The following is a 17,372-nucleotide window of genomic DNA, read 5'->3' on the forward strand; positions in this document are numbered from 1 at the left end:
TCGAATAACGGCGTGTTTATGACACGTGTCGGGTCGAGTGAAAGACCACCATACTTGTTTTAATCGGCTTGCGTGGTCACGCGAGAAATTTTCAATGGCTTGTTGTGATTTTTTAGCAGTTAGCCTGCCAAAAATCTCAGTAAAATGATTTCAAGCTTAAGTATCTGTTTGCAGAACAAGTACGTCGGAAAATTGTCTTGATTTGATGTTTCATAGCGCAATAAAGTTTGATTTTCTAAGCTCAATTTTTTAAAATAATGCTCTTACATTACCAAGGGGCATTGAATATCATGAAATTGTCGAGTGCTAATTGTTAGACAAAGGAGTCATTCGTGTGAATAATTTATCAAGCTTCTTGAATGCGGAATTGTTTTGTTTTGAAAATTAAGAAGATGGCCGCCTGCTCGAAAAAGGATCCGATCGTATAACTAACTGTGATTGGACGAGATACATAATACATGTGTGGAGAATACGACTGTTTGGATTTCTCATGGTATCATGACAACAAGGTAGGTAAAAAGAATTGACCTTTCAATCAGTCAGAAAAGCCTGGCTTGCGCAATGTTTGGTTAAATAGTTTGTGAGAAGGAAATGCTTATGCAGTGACGTTGAAAGTTTTATTTCGGTTGACAATTGCGCAGTGAAAGACGCGAGTGTGGGTAAGTAAAATTGAGATTTGTCCACTTTAATTGAGATTGGAATTGAAGATTCCCCTTTGTATGTGTTGGAAAGAGAGAATTACCGCCTCAATCAGCGCGGAAAGTCTTGTCACTTCGCAGTTTCTAAGCGGGTTTTACACCGCTAGCTGCGCACTCACCGGTACCGACATCACGGTTGAATATGGCAAGGAAGAACTCTTCGAAGCAAGGTAATTACAACTTCCGTATTCTAGGAAACACACTTCTCTTTCCACGAATTTTTTGACTCAACGCTGACTTTTAGTTTTCTTCCCCGATAGGAAATCGAAGAGACTTCTTCGACCAGAGAACTGGTCGAGTTCTTGCAGACCTCAATTTCGCTGACCGCGGGACCTCCGCAAATCTCAAATCAGAGGTGATTTTATGTCACTATTTATCAGTATAAAATATCACCTAATGGATTTTTCTGGCCCGGAGAAAACGTTTATGTCGATTAATTTTGTTTTCATTTTTTTTCCAAAGATCGCTTTTATTCGCGAAGCTTTTCCTCTGTTTAGTAAAGAGGACGTAACGCTCGTCTTGCAGTCCTGCGACTGCAACGTTGAAACAGCGATTGCTTGTTTCACAAACGGTAAGTGTTAAGAACTTTTTGTGAAATACCGAAGAATTAATTTCGGTTTTATTTTTTGCTCTAAGAAATGATTTATTTTGAATATGGAAATGACCCGTGAGTTCGAAATTTCAGTATCAATGTGGACACAATTTCGTCCCGTTTCTACGCATAGAAGAATGCCAAATTCCAACGAATATTCATTAATGGCTCAATTCGTTTCCGTTCCGTTTTTTAGGTGAAGCTGAGAAGATTTTAAAAGAATGGAATACCCAAGGGGAAAAAATCGAAGGTTTTATTTTCTTCATTCTTTCTCTCTCTATTAACCTTTTAAGTGTACACATTTTTCCAGCCCTTTTTAAATTGTCTCGTCACTGAAACGTCGTAAAGTGTATATAAAAATATTTAAATGGATCACTGGAAATAACACTTTCAAAGTTCCACTTTGAACGTTTTCTGAGTTTTTGTTCTTAAATAACAGTCAGTTGACCAGATTGAGGAAAATGGTTAGCAGATTTATAACATTTTCGTTATACTGAACGGAGAAGTTGCAATGGGACAGTTTTTTTGTGACTTAACCCCACAAAAGCGACATAATAGCTCCTCTAGCTATCATCAGTTCTAACAGGAATGTTTATTTTGAAGTTTCATATTTCTGAAAGACGTATATTTGATGTAAAAATGCGTCGGGATTTGCGATTTGCAGCAATCTAGAAACTTCCGGGTACAGTAGTGTTAATATACAACATGTAATTTTCGAAAGCTTGGCGTTAATTGCTCCAATTCCTGCATGATATTTCCTTGGGCTACCTTCTCACAAAATTAGGGTATGCTATATAAAGTAAGAGAAATGTTATTCATCTACATACTGTTGCAAAAAAAATGTGTACACTTCCATCTGTGTATATACAACTGTGTAAATTATATATAATGATTCCATGCAAGGTGGATCTATTGCATAAAATTTCATGCTAATTTGAAAAATTTCTATTAAAACCTTACTATTTTAGAGCAGAGTTTGAAAATTAATTGAAGGAGAAAAAAATATAAAATTTGGTCTTGTTTAATGCTCTTGCCTTCATTTCTCTTTCAAGTCTCGTGACAGTTCTTTGCAATACATGCAGTTTTTGGTGTTGTAAAACTACTGCTATGAATATGGTTGTGATCTGGTGAAATTAGCAAGTTAATAAATAGTCATTCCTGTTGTTTATATGCATTTAACCTTCATACACCAACAATAAAATTTATTGAAATTCTAAAAATATTGCGTGTTAGGCCTGGAGAAACGTTGAACTTCACGAGATGAATTAAGTGGTAGTTTGGGTTGATCCAAAGTTTTTGGGTCGACATAATTTAAAAACATTGGGTCAAACGTCAAACTTAACTTCGGACCAAATGCAAAATTGAATCTCTCAGTCAGCGGGATTCCAGCAAAATGGCGCAAATGAATACACAAAAGAAGTCTTTACATGGTTTGCAGTTCTAGAAAATGATGTTCCATACTGCAGAAAATGCTGATCTTCTATTCCTTTCTTGAAAAAAAATTCAACTAATGTTAGTTGGATTTTTTTGCAAATCATGAAGTATACCTATTTTGTGTTTATGAAAACACGTGCCAGCTCTGCTTGGTGGATTGAGTTAAGTGCAATTGATATGATTGGCTGACCATCGATGTAACTGTCCAATTGCAGGTGTCTGATTACAGCCAACTGTCCAATTTCACTGTCCAATTACAACCCTACACAATAATTAGTGAAAAATAGAGCAGTTAATGGCACCATGAATCAAATTTGATAAAATTGTAATGGTTACGATTAAAGGAAAAACAATAAACCTGGCTTTAGTATTGACTCACTGACCTTTATAAAATGCATTAGTCTGTTCTTATAATATTATATGGAATCTTTAAAAGTATCGTTGATTCAATCGTTTACTGGTCTTCTGCTGCTGTGATATTCAATGAAAAGTTAATGAACAATATGAGTGAATAGAGTACCGAAGCTAAGTGTGACGTCACAAAAAAAAATTGTGAAAATTATGGGATTTGGCGCATTTTCAAATAGAGCGTCCTTAGAAAAGGGTCCTTGCCAAAAATCACCTCTTAATTGTAATTCCCAGCCAAAATATAAAGGATGAAAGTTTGATACTGCCTCATATTATAAATCTCTCTAATTTTGAGCTGGTTCCAAACTGAAGGAACCAAAACAAATTTTGAAGGGTTTGTATGGGAATGCTTTCAAACTTTGATCCCTTATATCTCCATCGGGAATTGCAATTCAGAGCTAATTTTTTTTTGGGTGTGAGGGCATCATTTAGGATCCTCTATAAGAATGACATCATATCCCATAACTTCAAAAAATATGTTTTTGTGACGTCATCACTTCGGTACTCTATTCAAGTAGGACTGGTTGGGTCCCCAACCTTTTCAAAATATTTTAGGAGACTATTTTTGGGCCATTGTTCTTTGCCCCTACAATGTAGATCAATCAAAATCTGATAATTTTTTTTACACAAGTTACCGTAGCTGTACATTGTACAGCCTAGTAAAACAACAAACACTTTGCAGAATTGACGTAGCACTTTAATCCAGTACTATTACATGGAGGCTTATGTATATCCGACTCTTCAAGCAACAAAAACTCTCACACCCACTCGCATATATATTTTAAATGTTCCACAGCCTCTTGGGACGTCTCTGATTGCATGCCCATAACATGGCCTGTATTTGTCAGCTTCTACAGTAGCATTATAGGGATCACCTCACTGGAAAATTAACTAGGAATTTGTTGTGGGATATAATAACAGAAAAGACATTTAATTTAGTAAATTATTTTTCTGAGTTGCAGCCATAAAATAATAATTGACTTGGCATCAAGCTTACATGCACAACAGAAATTTTAAATTCCTTGATCTTTGTCCAAAGGACAGCTGTGAATGCTAAAAGCTCAGTAACGATATTAATTTTTTTAGTCAACAGGTGTATTGATCAGGGCTTTCAGCTGATAACACAAACTTGAATTTTTGTGGGAATAAAATTCTTGAAACAAAAACGTTATAACTAATGTTGAATCTCACATCATTCATTATTTAAATCACTGAACAATCACAAATGGAGTCAGGATATTGAAAAAATAATTAAATGATTAGTAATCGTGATAGCTCACTGAGGCAATAAAGGCAGAAGAAGTCAGGTCCAGGCATAGAATGATCGTTTCTTAGTAAATGGACTAACTCTCTTACTGTCATTGAAAGTTTTAATCATTTGTTTTTTTTTTTTTTTTTATACCAGTCAGAACTGGGCTAAAAATGTAGCTGATCAACTGTAATCAAAGTGTTCATATACTGTAGGTGGGGTCAGCAGTGCTGGAAATAATTTTTCTTTATTCACAGGACATATGTCCTTTCAAATCTTCCCTTTTGGTCGGACATTTGCCAAATTGGACCGGATATAATTTATTGACTGACACCTTGAAGAAGAGAACTCAAGATGTGATAATGAGATGTGATCACTACAGTCATGAATGGTGTCTGATCATAATGTGAAATTGGCCGGACATTTTCAAAAATTGGTCGGACAAATTTTTGGTCGACTGTTATTTCCAGCACTGGGTCAGGGGTCAATTAATAAAACTTTTAACACGTGTAATTTACAAGTAATAGTGTAGCCATTGTTTTTTTTTAGAGTCTGAAAACAATAACTACACTTATAAATTACACTTGTAAAAGTTTTATTATAAATTGACCTGGTTTGTAGACACTTAACAAAGAATAATTTTAGGGTTAAGAAGTTTTCCAAAGACATAAGTTCTCTCAAGCAAAAAAATGTAAGTTATTGTGAGGTACGGTAAAAACATGTTTTCCAAGAAAAAGGATGGTTAGAACAAACTGACACTTGTTTTTTTTTTTTTTTTGTAGAATGACAGCTCTACAAAAAAAGAACAAAAGTAAGAAAAGACAGATGCAAGATGGTGAACCTTTCTCTGAGAAAACTGATGTATCACCGAGGAGTAATCAGGGAGAACTACAACAGGATGGCCTTAAAGGTACTTCTGAGGAATAACAGGGATTTATTATCATTTGCTTATCACGTCAAGACCGTGGTACTATAAAATGTGGGGTTACTTGTATGTCTACTGTAGAGCCTGCAGACTTGGCCTTGCTTTATATTATAATTATAAGGGAAAAGGAACCACATGCAAGGATAACTTGCCGTATTATTATTATTATTATTATCATGATCAATTTTCTTCTAGACTTTTGTTCCTTACCATCAAGCATTAATACATTGGATCAGCACACTTTTACACACAATGTATTTTCTGATTACAAAAATCAAGGAGAAGTTTAATATGTTGACCCCCAGGGAGTAGATTTGCTATTCGAGGAGGGTCAATCATCAACATACTTTAGTTACATCATTAAGTAAAGAAACTACTGTAAAAACGGAAGAGTTAGACATTGTAGAATTATGAGGAGGAGCAAAACTGGTAAATTCATAAATGAATTTGTTTTAATTATACAGTCGTTGTCATCTCCAGGATCTGAAATAAAGACTTTATGATTTGCATTTGAAAGGAATCTTTTGAATAATGTTTTAAATGCATTTGGTATCTTATTCCAAATTTTTGACACCGACACGTGAAAAAGCCCTTTTTTGTAAGTTCAGTCTAGAGTACTTTGTACTTAAAATAGAGTTGCGACTTGGATGATCAAGCACTGTATTGTAGGTATGAATGTGTGATGTTTTGGTAATTTTAATTAATAGTTTCACAATTAATGTTCACTGGGGTGCTCTGATTGTGCATGCCAACACTAATTTGCTTACCACTTTGTAATATAGAAACGTAACAAGCAGAATTTTTGCTTTTTGACAAATCAGCCACTCAACTGCCACTTTTGAAGAGTATTAAGAGCTTGTCTTTGCATGTGTGAATAAACTACAGTGCAGCTCGGAGATAAGCAAACCAAAATATACGCAAAAAACGCGCATGCGCAAAAATGCGTAAACTCATCTAAAAAAATGCGGATGCGCGTAAACACATATGCAAAAAGGCTCGTTAGTATTTATGGGCTCTTCTATAATTGCCTTTCTTTTGTCACCATAGAATGATTTTCTGATTACAACAGGTACAATTTTGCTTTCACTTCAGGTGCAAACTTTTTCTTCAAAGGCTCAATGATGTGATGATCACATTTATTTGATTTTTCTGCAAGGAAAAGTATTGGTTAATTTTGGGCACATGCCGGCAAGAGGCCATTGTGATGTGATTCGGGACATAAGTCGCTGGGCACTTCAAACGGTGAAATGCTCTCAGGTCAAAGAAAAAAGTTTTTGTAAACCTTTCTATGATAAATTATTAAGCATTAAACTTTCTTTGAAACCCAATAAAGTTGTGTTTTTGGTTAATGGCAGTAACAAGACTGACTGATTGATTGCTAATAAAAATTATTACTCAGTAAGTATGTGACAATGGTCAAGACAGTTCAAAATTCAAAATGGCCAGGCTACAAATGTACCTAATAGTTTGTCCCTCTTATTCTAAAGGACCTTTATTTCTTGCAAGTACTGATATAAGAACATGTAAAAATAATATTTATTTAGTATTTGTTCAATGTAATCTACAATAATAATAATAACAATAATAATCGTCATCATCATCATCATTATCATCATTATTATTATTTTATTATTATTATTATTATATTTATCATTATCCTTATTATTATTATTATTATTATTATTATTATTATTATTATTATTATTATTATAGGTCTATCACTACTTAATGCAGGAAATGTTACTGAGTATCGGGACACAGCCTGTGGCCTAGGATACTCTATGCCATCTGTTTTGTCCTTAAAACTGTAAAATTAAGTGTCCAGCACTCTTTGCAAAATCTTTCCTGACCCCGGCAAGTTATTCCTTGTAAAATAAAGTTCCATGCAATATGGCATTCCCAACTGTCTCTGCCACATTTCATATCCTCTCAATATTATTATTATTATTATTATTATTATTATATTATTATTATTATTATTTATTATTATTATTATTATTTATTATTATTATTATTATTATTATTATTATTATAAGCTGATGACACACGGTTCAACATCCTGTAACATTTTGTTGCTCAACAAACGTTGAACCATGTTGCACAGACGTGTTGAATGGAACAGAGCTTATCTCTATTTTCATTCAACAACGTTCAACGTGTTTGAATGGCATATTTCAACATTCAACATGCCATGACACACTGTTCAACATTTGTTGAAACAACAGCTGCAACATTTGTTGATCAACAAATGTTGTTCAAACCGTGTATCACCGGCTTTATCATTGTTGTTGTTGTGGTTGTTTTGGCTTCATAATGATGTTAATTTGAATTATGTATCATTGCAGATGGGCAACAAGAAAGTCTGAGGATTTCCCAAAAAATGCATCACCTACATCAACTATGACTTTAGACTGTCCTTCGTCATCACAAAATTCCCTTTATCTGCCATCACCGGCAAGCTCTGACATCTCCCTTCCTTCATCCATCACTGAGCAACCGGCATATGGTGTCCCAGACCTTGAGATTGCGACCAAGCCCTCCTTACCACAAGACAACCCTAGTGACGTATCTCCAACTCATTTGAAGTATGAAAGAATATTGTCCACTGGTCCAGATGCTCTCAAAAAGACACTTAAAGATCTCCAACGATCCAGTGTTTCTCTTCCAAGATTTCAACTTCTTTTAGAGGAGGTGAAAGCAAAGTTAATGGAACTTTCTGACCTTACATGTACACCCTTTATGCAACAATGTCCTCTCTGTTGGAGATTCCATGATTTATGAGTCAAATGGTCAATGAGTCATGAGTGATGAGTCAATGAGACTCAGTCAATATGGCAATAATTTATTGATTAAGCCTAAGCCCTCCTTTCAGTGATTAGGCCTAAGCACTCTCTAAAATTTTAGCTTTCAATTTATGGGTTAGGGTAACTGAACTAACTCAACTCATTGACTCATGACTCTTGACTCATTGATTAAATAAATAAATAAATAGGTCTTTATTGTTTTTTAAGCAAAAATACATGCTAAAACAAGAAACAGTTACCTTAAAAATAGCCGAAAGAATTAATTAGAATTACAAGGCTATTGACATTACATTAAATAGCTACTCTATCTTTGAAAAAAAAGCCTGTTAAAAAAACATTGTTTAAAAACGCTGGGTATTAACCCTAGGGAGTTGACTACTAGGAACTCGGAGGCGCGCTGAGCTTTCTTTCATTTTGGGGACAGAAAGTTACAGAGGGTCACCGTGCATACCGGAGATCTTCTTGAATAGCAAGCGATTAGCCTCTTCTAATACGCCATATATGTCAATTCGGTACAAAACATATTTGCGTTTAATTCACTGACTCATAAAATACTTGAAACTCTCTCTGCTACAAGTCCTTTTATTTCCTATGACATTGGTTATGAGAGATAATGATGATAATAATAAATTTATTGTAAAACTCATACAGTTTAGAGTGGGCAAAATGTGGATTTGTATTCTGTAAATCCCTTTTTTAGGAATGTGAAAAGTCTTTCAAGGCAATCAGACAGACCTTTGAAGAACTAAGACATTGGTAAGATGGCAGGATATGTTATGCTTGGGCATTTTAATGCTCTTTAATGTCTCTGTTCCTTATGTTTGTGTGCTAACTACTAGTTATGAGCAAACATTAAATCCAGTTGGCGTTAATGGGGGAGCACTGCCTTGCATTAGGTTAGCCTGTGCGACTTCCAGTGATTGTGTGACAAAGGAACCTCACTTATCTCCTTGGTAGTGACAACAAAGCTGCAAAGTTTGAAGCAAGAATACAATAAATCCTTAGTGTTGCTGTCCTTTGGCAACTCGACGGCACAAACGCTACATTGAAAACAGAGCCACCATGAAAGGGTTACAGATAATATTGTCACGAGCCATTAACTACATTTTACTTGCGTGACAGTAAAATTGCCTTATGCACTCACTGTGCATAAGAGCATTAAAATTATGTTGAACTCGATCTGTTATCACATTTTTCATTCATGTTGAATGTATTTTGTTCATTTCAGCCTTAGAGACAGAGAATCACTTCTTCTCGCTCAAATGGAAGACTTTAAGAAGCAAGCTGGTAAGTGTTTTGCATTCTTTGCATCAAGTTATCGTTCTGAATATAAACGTTTAGTGTGTAAATTTGAATCAGTTTACCACAAAGAAGCAAAATAGGCATCATTCTTCACCCATTCACTACTAGTACTCAGGTGCCCCAGAACTTCCCCCGCTGATGAGTAAAATTGTCTGGCATTAAACAGAGTAAAATTCCCACTAACTCCTGGGAGAAAATGGGTTAATCGAAAATAAATTTTAATATGTTCTGGTGAAAACAAGAAAATATTAGGGTGAATGGGGGTGCCATTACTTAATTTACTGGAAACTTTGGAATCACAAATGATGCACTTTAACCCAATGGCTCCCAGGGTTTCCTGATTGACAAGTAAAATCATCTGGCATTACATGTAGACAGAGTAAAATACAAAGTATTGCCAGTTAAGGCCGGTTTGGACGTCAAAGGGTTCATGGGGACATAGTTTTTCAGTGAGTGATTAACCCATTGACTCCCAGGGGTTCCCATTGATGAGTAAAATCGTCTGGTGTTAGAGTAAAATACTACATGTAAGTACGGCCAGGTCAGGCTGGCTTGGGAGTTGAACGGTTAATAATAATAATAAGTTTATTTTATATAGTGACAATATCCATAATGTTCAACACCACTTTACATGATTTGAATATCTATACACATGAATTACAAAAGTATAAATATATTTATATTAATTTACTTTATAATTTGAATAAATAATTCATTAAAAACAATTATGATAATATTAATAAATAATAAAAATAAATAAAAATATTATAAAGTCTATATTACTGAAAAAACTTAAGAAAAAAAGAAAGGCAAGCTGATTATTCAGGATATGCTTGTTTGAAGAGCCAGGTTTTTAATAAGCTTTTGAAAATGGAAACAGATGCACAGAATCGGATATTTTGAGGTAGACTATTCCACAGCTCAGGAGCTGCGCAAGAAAAAGCTCTCTTACCATACGAGTTAAGATTGTAAGAGGGCTTACATGTAGACAGGTTATACTAAAAAATTTTGTGTGATTATAATTTACAATGTATACATGTACTTTCTTAGTTGAGTTGCTGGAACAAAGGCAGGAGAATGCCGCAGCCTTAAAGCTGAAGTCAGAACGTGTTGGGGGGAATGACAGAATCTGATGTAACACAATTAAGAAATGAAATAAAGGTATTTCAACATTTTATGCATGTACATTGTAGCTACTTTTGAGACTATTTTGGAGAAACTAAAACATTAAATGGGGAGCTAATCTGTTTTTGAGGCACTGGCAAAATAAAAAATGTCAACGGAAATAAGATGATTAAAATTCTTTTTATATTAAACTTGTCTTGACATTACTGGACAATTTACATGTAGATTCCATTTGATAAGTAATCTTTATCACTATTAGAAATAATTAGGTTATGTTAAAATCGGAGGGAAAGTCTGTCCTGGCATGCAAAAAAATGTTCGCTTCAGGTTTCTGTTCATGGTTCAAAATTGTTGCATGCTTAAGCTCCCTAACAGTGATTAAATTAATAAATTAACAAATAACTAATAATTTTATGTTGAAATGAAAAGTTATAGTCATATAACGTACTAGTTAAGAGATTAAAATAAATGATTTTCACATGATGTTGAGAAAAACAATGTATCATTAAAAGTAGTTATTTGTAGTCTTCTATAGATCATTTATTTGGCATTTCACTATTTTTTTCTAATTGCTTTTAACCTGTAGTGCTCATGCTAATGCTTGATATTCTTCAATACATATTAATTGAACTGTTTACGGTAGAATTTTGTTACTGAGCGGAAGATTGACGAGGAACTGGCAAAAACAACACGTTTCTTGGGGGACAAGGAGCAGCTCTTGACTATGATAAAGACTTTTGGTGGAGGTAGGTTGGTTACGTTATTCATTAAACAAGAATTAACAACTTTGTCGTTAGTTGAGGTTGGGTGCCTGAAACGTCCAGGGTCCAGTTGTTCAAAAGGTGGATAGCTATCCACCAGATAAATCACTATCCATTGGGTAGCGCAATTGTCTTCGCTATTACCTATCCACTGGATAGTGGTTTATCTGATGGATAACGCTATCCATCATTTGAATAACTGGGGTCAGGAGCTTTGACTATTGGCAACCAGCTCCTAGCAACCCATCCATGAGCCCCCACTCAGCACCGGAGACCGGCATCCATCACAATGATGAAAACAGTGGAAAAGGGGTGGGAAGGGGACACTCTTTTTCCGCTACACAGCTTCAACACTGTGGTTACGCCCTACAGTACACAAGAGCCAGAAGTCACGGTACATGCACGGACCTGACAACACCACTGACCACAAGTGGCACATAACCCCTCCTGTTGTTAACTCTGTTAAATTACATTTAACTGCATTGAAGGCAACAAAGAAAGAGAGAAGTGTGAGTTGTTTCAAATCTAGAAGCCTGTAAGTGCTATTTTGTCATACCATTCAGGGTCAGATCCAGGAGAGGGGCCTGGCTCCCCTTATTTTTGGATGTTGAAAGTAAAGCCCTTTTTAAACTGTCTTGCACTTTTTGCAAACAACACCACCAAAAAACATGAGCACTCCCCTCCCTCCCCTCCCCCCTCCCCCTCCCCCTTAGCTCTTTGTCTGGGTCCACCACTGCCATGATGTCATGATGATTTTACGAGTATTGACATTTAATACAACAGCACAGATTTGTTGAGCTTGTGATCTTCTAAGAGTATCTAGACTAAGTAAGGAAATCCCTGCATAAGGATTGAAAAAGTATGAGGTACATACTTCAAGAGGAGGGGGACATTATTGGTTATAGGTTTTGAACTCATTGTATTTTCTGTCAATGAATTTCAGTTGCACCTATTAAAAGCTGTTATAGCCCTGTGACTTTAAACCCACCTTCACTACCAACAAAGAAGCCAGACGCAAAACCTGGTAGTGGGAAGGTAAATCAGCCTGCTAACACAGCGGCATCATCAGTTCCCACAAGTAATGATGTGCCTGCCATCATATTGCCAAATACAAATGAGGATTCTGTTAGTAGTGTGTCGTCTCACAAGGCGCTCCAGGAGGTGGCTGAATTACATGCAAGGCTTCAAGCAGCTTTGGAGAAACAGGTATGAAACAGTGCCACAAGGTCTCAAGGGCTCTAACTCAACAACAGATATCATGCAACCTTAGGAACACCTTGCACGTCAGCTTATAGCATAAGGCCCATCAGGCCGGCGCTTATCTCTGGTTACTGTAGCGTGAAGCGACTAAGGAGTATTTCTACTCCCCCCTGAATGGGATGCTAGTCCATCCCAGGGTTACCCCCAGCAATAATTTTGCCGGTACCCATTTATACACCTGGGTGGAGAGGGGCACCGTGAGAGTAAAGTATCTTGCCCAAGAACATAACACAATGTCCCTAGCCAGGACGCGAACCCCAACTACTTGATCCAGAGTCGAGCGCACTAACCATGAGGCCACTGTGCCTCTCCTTATAGCGTAAGGGACGAATAATAAATTATTATTGAAAGCACTGATCAGGAGCCGTCCTTTTTGTCACAGTACGATTACACCCACAGTCTCGCAAGTTACATGTAGAGCAACCGTGTTCAACCTGATATACAGTACAACAAACAATAATTTATCAATAACCAAACAATAAATAATAAGCTAAGCAGCGCTGCCAGCTCTGTCTTGTTGCAATGTATAGATGGTTTTCACTGTGACGTCATCAAATTCTACAATCAAAACCACAATGTGTTTTGAATTTTTATCTTTTGGTGGTTGAAGATGACCTAGAAAGAAATCTTTTGCCAGGTTTCCAGTTCCATGACGTCTTTTATTTCAAAAATACAGCATTTAGAATTCTGAATTGTCACCTTGCATGACAACATGATACAAAGTTATTTGTTTGGAAAAAGAATGTCTCCTATCCCTATGAATCTCAGCAGTTTGAGCATTACAAGTACATTAGGAGATGTATTTTATCTCATGAGGGAAAAGTAAGCGCTTTCATCACTGAGTAAATTTCAGATGTTCGTCCAGATTTCTGGCCGACATATTGGTGCACAACAGTGTTGCACCAACATGGTGCCTCCATACAAACCTCTATAAAGGTTTACGCTTCAACAAATAACTCAGAAACAATGTACCACACAGACCTGAGTATTCTTTAAGTGATTTATAAATGTGTCTCCTACAACATTCCAAGTTTTTTGGCTTATTTCATTGAACGGTTTCGATTTTATTTTTTTGTTGTGTGACAGTGAAAATGATATATTAGGCTGGATGCAAATACACTGGTAAAACAATACTCCAATAATTTCCATTCGTACTGGCATTGTTTCTAATTTCCTTCACTTTCGATAGGGCCTGTCATCTACTGGGAATGCACAAGGTGAGTGCTTTTGGAATACAAAAATTAATATTGTGATGAGTTAATCCATTAACTCCTGCCTGTTGAGAAGTATTTTTGCTTGTGATTTCTTCAGTATTAAAAGAGGCATTTTGCTACTGATATTCTAGTATACCACATACATGTAGTGGTGTTTTCTGTGATCCATTACTGAGCAGATACAAAGTAACATGGGCTGTATTAATTTGTTTTGGATATTTAAAGGAAACCTCCACTAAAACAAGAATACAACTTTAAAACATTTAACATAATGTTTACAATGAAAATTGTTCAAACGTTTTCCATGGAATCGTTTGTATCCGAAATAAATGGATTTCAAAAACGCTTGTTTTGGTTTTCAAATTTCCTGGGCGCCACCATCTTGAATAATTGTGACATGTTATGGTTGCTCTTTTGTATTTGCACAAAGAGCTTTTGTTTTAAAACAATAGGGCAACCATGAAATGTCACAATTATTCAAGATGGCGGCGCCCAGGAAATTTGAAAACCAAAACAACTATTTTTAAAATTTATTCATTTCGGATAGAAACGCTCCCATTGGAAAACGTTCGAACAATTTTGATTGTGACTATCATGTTAACTATTTTAAAGATATATTCCTGTTTTAGTGGAGGTTCCCTTAAAGAACCTATCATGACATTTATTTGCATAAATTATGTTCTCTAAAGGCCCATCAAGATAATTCCATAAGTAACATAGTTTGTTTTAAAATATTTTTTCTTGTACTGCTCATCAAGGCTGTTAACCCTTTTCATCTCTGTATCGGCCACACTGAATCGAGTAAAATAATTATTGTCTGGACTGTAATATCTGTAAGTCTCATTCTAAGGAAGCAAAAGGTTGAGTTATACATCCTAAGCAAGATGCATTGCTTATGTCTTATCTAGGAGAACAAAAGCAATCAAGACCTGATAACAGAAGGAACAGACCAAGTTCAGCCTCGCAGAGACCTAGTCATCAGCAGACACGTCCTCGAAGACCGCAAACTGCTGTCACACAAGGTCAGCAGAGGACAGAACAAAATGCGCATCATGACAGGCATACAAAAATGCAGTCAGCTGAGCCAAAAGGACCTCGACGAGAAAGGAATGATCGTCAGTTTGGTGGAAACTCTAGAAGAGGTAATCAGCATCCGTCAAGGAATAATGGCTCCAACACTTCTGATGAAAAGAAAGGAACACTGAAAGCAGAATCTGTGCTCTCTTCTCAAAGGTCTTTAGAAGGAGAACAACAGCAGATGGCATTTGATGGAAAGAAATCAAAAAGTGTTGATAATGACAAGGCACAGTCAAGACAACCTGAATTAAATGCCAGAGACTTTGTTCAGTCAGGTAGCAAGAATCAACAGGCAAAAGGACAGAGAGAGAGTGGCAACAGGAATAGAAGGGAAGAGAGGAAAGCTGATTATGAAGTTCACAGTGAGAGAGTACCATCAAAGGTATTGGGGGAGAAAAGCATTTCTCAGGAAATACCTGTTGAAAAGGGTCCTCAGGGAATTGAAGAGAATACGGTTAGTTTGGAACCAAAACTTAATTCTGATGCCAATGGAAACACCAAGGGTGAAACCAAGGGTAATACTTCTGTTGAAAGGAGTATTGAGAAACACGAGACAGTTATGAATGGAGTGAAGACAAGTACAGGGAACAGTGTTACAGAGCTTAATGTTGAGAAGGCCCATGGTGGAAATAATGTGATTAATGCCGCGGCGCTACCCCAAAGGCAAGATAGGGGTTCTAGGAGAAGGGGTCCACAGAAAGACCGAAAAGGTGGGCCTGGTTCTAGGCCCACACCAAATAGGAACTTAAATGGAACCAAGCCAATTGAAAATGGAGTTAGTTACACTGGCAAAGAAGAGAATGGTGTTGAAGATAGTGGGCTTGGGAAAGCAGTGGATGATTTACCACATAAGAAGTCACCTTCGACTGGGAGAGAAAGCAAGAAGAGCTCTCCAGTTCATGAAAATGATAAGGAGTTAGATAAAGCTAATTCGCCAGGTTTAAATGGACAAGTTCATGTTAAAGAACTTATAGAACACAGTATAGGTCGTTGACACTTCGAGAATTTTGATTGGGGCCATCAGTGATGTCATCAGTGATGTCATCAGTGATGTCATTAGTGATCAGTGATGTCATCAGTGTTTATGGCACACCTATTGTAGGGTATAGTAGTACTGTATAATTATGTAGTTTTTCAGTGTTTTAGAGACTCAGCACAGTTGCATAACATTAATTATTGTCCATTTTAAAGGAATGCCAACAACAGCGGCAACACTGACAAAAAACTCTAAATGAGGAAAAAATTGTGTTTCATGTTCGGCATGCATATTCATTACAATGTGTGGCAAAACATTGTGAAATAAGCAAACTTGAAAGGCAATCTTTCCATCTGTAACTGCAATGGCTTTTAATCCAGTGCAAGGTTACTTTTCTGAAATTTTCAACCCTTTCATTCCAATGATCAAAACATTAATTCTCCTAACTAGTGCCATGGATTTCTTTGTAGAGCTGTCACAAGAATTTGGTGTTATATCAAGATCACACCTCTTAAGCTGATAATGTTTGTCATTCTCAATACCTGTCTGACTGACATTTCATTGAATTGTAAGGAGAATTTATGTACGGATCACTCCTGAGAGTTGAAGGGTCACCAAAAGCCAAGAATAATCTAAAATTAGCAAACAATGCCAAAATATTACCAAAGCACCATATTAAAGGGCAAGGTGATTTGGGCAAATGCAGTCTGTCCATTCTTTTTAACCATAAGTTACCTTGTAATATATATATAACAAAAAACATTAGAGATTTACTTCAGCCCAGTACATATAGAAGGAAGGGCTAAAGTTATGACAAATATGAAGCAAAGTTGGAATTTCTAGAGTGTAGGAATGGGAGAAATTTGTTAATATAAAACCAAAGTGGCCATTTGAAGTGTTAAAAAATATTTTCTTTAGCAACAAATGTACTTAGTGCACAAATATAGTAATAATTGTTTATTTTTTGGTATTCAGTGGGGTTTTGCCCATTGATAGTTTTGCACACAAGGTCTTTGAATCTTGGACATAAGTGGGTCTTTGGGGAGGGAAGAATATTATTTCGTGAGTTATATGAAGAAACGAAAAAATGAACAGTCCTGCAACCTTAAATATTGTGTAAGTAACAAAAAGGCTGTAGTGTCAGGAGATTAGAATTATCTATATCATTCATTAAGAGGGTATCCCTCCCATCTGCAATACCATCTGATTGTTTCAAAGGTTTTTAGAATAATGTTTCTTCAATGAAATGTAACTGTTAGAGTTAGTTAGACCTTAGTGGTCTGGGCTCAGTTTTTGCAATGGTGGATACACCTCAGGTCATTGTTCAATGGATTGGTTTTGATGTTACTTAGCCACTCGGTAATGGTATATCCTATGTGTACTGCTATTTATCTTTTTCTCAATCAAGACGTGGCGTTGAGATTATGTGGATGTGATTAAGATTAGCCTCTGGGTAATTATACTGCAACTTTTGTGATATAGAATTACCACACAGAAAATCACTCAATTTCACCTTAGTATCAGTGCAAATAAAACACTAAAATTGA

At 36.1% G+C, this 17,372-nt stretch overlaps 1 protein-coding gene across 1 annotated transcript; it reads left to right on the top strand.

The window, feature by feature from the left end:
* Positions 1 to 238: 238 nt before the first annotated feature.
* Positions 239 to 17,372, top strand: LOC138048479 (SPATS2-like protein). Its single transcript, XM_068894664.1, is given in 14 exon segments — positions 239 to 868; positions 959 to 1,053; positions 1,161 to 1,269; positions 1,487 to 1,584; positions 5,164 to 5,192; positions 7,652 to 7,997; positions 8,811 to 8,866; positions 9,339 to 9,397; positions 10,463 to 10,524; positions 10,526 to 10,573; positions 11,181 to 11,283; positions 12,242 to 12,504; positions 13,748 to 13,775; positions 14,681 to 17,372. Coding segments are annotated over 14 exon segments (2,487 nt in total). The 5' UTR covers positions 239 to 840; the 3' UTR covers positions 15,844 to 17,372.

This window comes from Montipora capricornis, chromosome 5, assembly GCF_036669925.1.
Source record: "Montipora capricornis isolate CH-2021 chromosome 5, ASM3666992v2, whole genome shotgun sequence".
NCBI lineage: Eukaryota > Metazoa > Cnidaria > Anthozoa > Scleractinia > Acroporidae > Montipora > Montipora capricornis.